General features: G+C 45.6%; 1 protein-coding gene across 1 annotated transcript; it reads right to left on the reverse strand.

The window, feature by feature from the left end:
* Window positions 1-570: 570 nt before the first annotated feature.
* On the reverse strand, window positions 571-1,761 carry LOC123764133 (mucin-2-like). The gene has a single exon (XM_045751687.1). The coding sequence runs from the start codon at window positions 1,759-1,761 to the stop codon at window positions 571-573; it is 1,191 nt and encodes a 396-aa protein (XP_045607643.1).
* Between the last annotated feature and the right edge of the window lie 3,594 nt (window positions 1,762-5,355).

Consider the following 5,355-nt stretch of genomic DNA (forward strand, 5'->3'; position numbering starts at 1 on the left):
CAGTCAGCTGCGCCAGTCCCCCTCACCATAAACCCTACTGTTTCCCCTCATGTTAACAAGTATTGCTCTCATTCCTTGTGTTAAAAAAAGTACAAATCACTGTAAATTATCAAGGGTCGTTTCAGCAGATAATTCAGTGAAAAGTGACCTGCTGAAATGAGCTAACCATATAATGAGTCTACTTGTTGTGGTAATTATCTGAAATTATGCAAATTCCTTTACTACTCAACATAGTTTAGGAATATTGAGCACTCCATGAATACTTTGCTGAAAATCATGAAAATCCCAAATTTTTGTAATGCAAATTAAAAATTTGTAGGCTATATCTCACTTTCGAAATTTTAAAACAGCTTTTTACACAACAAACTTGATCCTGAATGAATTGCCTCGTTCTGCGTGTACAGGATTAGAGATTTCAGTAGTGGTTCCACTCCACACTCCAGGAGATGAGGTGTGAGGGCTCAAGTGAGCCCTCACACTTCCTCACACCAGAACGGGAAGTAAAGTTGGGATCAGCCATAATAAAGGCAGCAAAGACCTTCCTGGAATATTGAGTGAAGGGAATTCAGGTTAAACCCGAGATGAATGTAAGATGTGAGCGCTTGGCTGTTTACCATAAAATACGGAATAATTTGGGCGAAGGCGAGAGTTGGGTGGTTGTTGCTTGGTTGAAGTTGGTGTTGGATGGTTGAAGTTGGTGTTGGATGGTTGAAGTAGGTGTTGGCTGGTTGAAGTTGGTGTGGGATGGTTGAAGTAGGTGTTGGATGGTTGAAGTTGGTGTGGGATGGTTGAAGTTGGTGTTGGATGGTTGAAGTAGGTGTTGGATGGTTGAAGTTGGTGTTGGATGGTTGAAGTTGGTGTTGGCTGGTTGAAGTTGGTGTTGGATGGTTGAAGTTGGTGTTGGCTGGTTGAAGTTGGTGTTGGATGGTTGAAGTAGGTGTGGGATGGTTGAAGTTGGTGTTGGATGGTTGAAGTAGGTGTTGGATGGTTGAAGTTGGTGTTGGATGGTTGAAGTTGGTGTTGGCTGGTTGAAGTTGGTGTTGGATGGTTGAAGTTGGTGTTGGCTGGTTGAAGTTGGTGTTGGATGGTTGAAGTAGGTGTGGGATGGTTGAAGTTGGTGTTGGATGGTTGAAGTAGGTGTTGGATGGTTGAAGTTGGTGTTGGATGGTTGAAGTTGGTGTGGGATGGTTGAAGTTGGTGTTGGATGGTTGAAGTAGGTGTGGGATGGTTGAAGTAGGTGTGGGATGGTTGAAGTAGGTGTGGGATGGTTGAAGTAGGTGTGGGATGGTTGAAGTAGGTGTGGGATGGTTGAAGTTGGTGTGGGATGGTTGAAGTAGGTGTTGGATGGATGAAGTTGGTGTTGGATGGTTGAAGTTGGTGTGGGATGGTTGAAGTTGGTGTTGGATGGTTGAAGTAGGTGTGGGATGGTTGAAGTAGGTGTGGGATGGTTGAAGTAGATGTGGGATGGTTGAAGTTGGTGTTGGATGGTTGAAGTTGGTGTTGGATGGTTGAAGTTGGTGTTGGATGGTTGAAGTAGGTGTTGGATGGTTGAAGTAGGTGTGGGATGGTTGAAGTAGGTGTGGGATGGTTGAAGTTGGTGTGGGATGGTTGAAGTAGGTGTTGGATGGTTGAAGTTGGTGTTGGATGGTTGAAGTAGGTGTTGGATGGTTGAAGTTGGTGTTGGATGGTTGAAGTAGGTGTGGGATGTAAGGAGTGGTTGTTAAGTGGTAGTGCTGCTGGTGTATATCCCCACCTGGTCATATATATTCAGCATGCCAGTATCAAGATAGTTATCAGCAATATTCCTGCACCACACACCACATAGTGCTTCGTATATATATATATATATATATATATATATATATATATATATATATATATATATATATATATATATATATATATATATATATATATATATATATATATATATATATATAACAGAAAGAGTGAGATCAATGAGTCTAGCGCGAATCAGCTCTGTTTCTTATATTTTTCTTCCCTTGCAAAGGAAGTTAAAAGATTAACTCTCCAAAGTTCATTTTATACTTTTATTTAACCTGATGCTAAGAGATGGGTTTCGCTAACTCTTGTTAACATTTCAAAGGCAAAGTTTAAATCATTCCAAAGCGTTACTGCTGTCCATAGCCGGACATGAGGTGAAGGTGAAACATTTCACTTAGGGCAAAAATGCCCTTAGTGAGATGGGTATCTCACTACCATGTAATAACTCTAGCGCGACTTCCACTAAGACACGCTGGAAAATATGTGAATATTGGAAATCTTATGTGACTGCTTGTCTGGTAGTCTGTCTGTCAAGAGTTGGAGGGTCAGACGTTGGGGGCGAGGCTCACACAAATGTTTTTGAAGGACGGTCTGGGGGTACAGGACGGACACCGGCTGGTCAAGGTAGTTCTATGTTAAATCCTCTATAATATATTTGCGTTTACAAACAAACCCGGGCCATCTTCCCGGCAACCCGTTCTCGCAAATTCGTAAAGTCAATATTGACTTATTAATTACGTGCATAGGTGATATACTAAACATAATAGATACCCTTAAAAAGCTTCATAGAAAACACCGACCTTACCTAACCTTGTTAGTATCTTAAGATAAGCATCTTATTGCTTCGTAATTACAATTATTACTTAACCTATACCTATTATAGGTTAGGTAAGAATTGTAATTACGAAGCAATAAGATGCTTATCTTAACATACTAAGTAGGTTAGGTAAGGTCGGTGTTTTCTATGAAGCTTTTCAAGGGAAACTATTATGTTAAGTATGTCACCTATGCACATATTTAATAAGTCAATATTGACTTATTAAATTTGCGAGAACGGGTTGCTTCCCGGAGCCTGGTGTGAGAGTCACGTGTGAAATATATCGTGCGGTTACCGTAGAGTTTCTAGCCTTAAAATTATAATATTTCTCGGATACATTCAGTTGTTTTAGTGCTTCGTAAAACATGTTCTTGGATACATAGATGGATGGGTAAATGGATGCACAGATTGTTACATGGATACATGCAAGGATAAATGGATGGACAAATAATTGGATACATAGATGGATAGATAGATGGACAGATTGACGGGTAAAAAGTTGGATAGGGGGATGGATAATTGGATAGATAGATGGATGGATAGACGAATAGATGGATACATGATAGAAACATATACAAATGGATAGATAGATACATAGTTGAATAAATAAAAGATGGATAGATCGATGAATAGTTATCCAGATATATGGATAGATAGCTGGATTGAAAAATAGATTACCAGATTGATGAATAAATAATTGTGTAGACAGATGGATACATAAATGGATAGATAGATGGATGGATACAAAGAAGGATGTCTGTGTCACAGTCCGTCGGTGTGTGTGTCTGTGTCACACTCCGTCGGTATGTGTCTGTGTCACAGTCCGTCGGTGTGTGTCTGTGTCACACTCCGTCGGTGTGTGTCTGTGTCACACTCCGTCGGTATGTGTCTGTGTCACAGTCCGTCGGTGTGTGTCTGTGTCACACTCCGTCGGTGTGTGTCTGTGTCACACTCCGTCGGTATGTGTCTGTGTGACAGTCCGTCGGTATGTGTCTGTGTCACAGTCCGTCGGTGTGTGTGTCTGTGTCACACTCCGTCGGTGTGTGTGTCTGTGTGACAGTCCGTCGGTGTGTGTCTGTGTCACAGTCCGTCGGTGTGTGTCTGTGTGACAGTCCGTCGGTATGTGTCTGTGTCACAGTCCGTCGGTGTGTGTGTCTGTGTCACACTCCGTCGGTGTGTGTGTCTGTGTGACAGTCCGTCGGTATGTGTCTGTGTCACACTCCGTCGGTGTGTGTGTCTGTGTGACAGTCCGTCGGTATGTGTCTGTGTCACAGTCCGTCGGTGTGTGTGTCTGTGTCACAGTCCGTCGGTGTGTGTCTGTGTCACAGTCCGTCGGTGTGTGTGTCTGTGTCACAGTCCGTCGGTGTGTGTGTCTGTGTCACAGTCTGTCGGTGTGTGTGTCTGTGTCACAGTCTGTCGGTGTGTGTGTCTGTGTCACAGTCCGTCGGTGTGTGTGTCTGTGTCACAGTCTGTCGGTGTGTGTGTCTGTGTCACAGTCCGTCGGTGTGTGTGTCTGTGTCACAGTCCGTCGGTGTGTGTGTCTGTGTCACAGTCTGTCGGTGTGTGTGTCTGTGTCACAGTCCGTCGGTGTGTGTGTCTGTGTCACAGTCCGTCGGTGTGTGTGTCTGTGTCACAGTCTGTCGGTGTGTGTGTTTCTGTGTCACAGTCCGTCGGTGTGTGTGTCTGTGTCACAGTCTGTCGGTGTGTGTGTCTGTGTCACAGTCTGTCGGTGTGTGTGTCTGTGTCACAGTCCGTCGGTGTGTGTGTCTGTGTCACAGTCCGTCGGTGTGTGTGTCTGTGTCACAGTCCGTCGGTATGTGTCTGTGTCACAGTCCGTCGGTGTGTGTCTGTGTCACAGTTCGTCGGTATGTGTCTGTGTCACAGTCCGTCGGTGTGTGTCTGTGTCACAGTCCGTCGGTGTGTGTCTGTGTCACAGTTCGTCGGTGTTTGTCTGTGTCACGTGTCGTCGGGGTCTGTGTCACGTGTCGTCGGAGTCTGTGTCACGTGTCGTCGGGGTCTGTGCCACGTGTCGTCCGAGTCTGTGTCACGTGTCGTCGGGGTCTGTGTCACGTGTCGTCGGAGTCTGTGTCACGTGTCGTCGGAGTCTGTATCACGTGTCGTCGGGGTCTGTGTCACGTGTCGTCGGGGGTCTGTCTGTGTCACGTGGCGTCGGGGTCTGTCTGTGTCACGTGTCGTCGGGGTCTGTCTGTGTCACGTGGCGTCGGGGTCTGTCTGTGTCACGTGTCGTCGTGGTCTGTCTGTGTCACGTGTCGACGGGGTCTGTCTGTGTCACGTGTCGTCGGGGTCTGTCTGTGTCACGTGTCGTCGTGGTCTGTGTCACGTGTCGTCGGGGTCTGTCTGTGTCCCGTGTCGTCGGGGTCTGTCTGTGTCCCGTGTCGACGGGGTCTGTGTCACGTGTCGACGGGGTCTGTGTCACGTGTCGTCGGGGTCTGTCTGTGTCCCGTGTCGTCGGGGTCTGTCTGTGTCACGTGTCGTCTGTGTCATGTGTCGTCGTAGCACAGTATCGTATCACTGTATCGATGAAAACTATTGTAGCACAGTATCGTAGCACAGTATCATAACACGGTATCGTAGCAGAGTATCGTAGTACAGTATCATAGTCCAGTATCGTAGCTCAGTATCATTGTACAGAATTGTAGACCAGTATCGTAGCTCAGTATCATTGTACAGACTTGTAGACCAGTATCGTAGCACAGTATCATTGTACAGCATCATTGTACAGTATTGTAGTC

Source organism: Procambarus clarkii, chromosome 23 (genome assembly GCF_040958095.1).
Source record: "Procambarus clarkii isolate CNS0578487 chromosome 23, FALCON_Pclarkii_2.0, whole genome shotgun sequence".
NCBI classification, from domain to species: domain Eukaryota; kingdom Metazoa; phylum Arthropoda; class Malacostraca; order Decapoda; family Cambaridae; genus Procambarus; species Procambarus clarkii.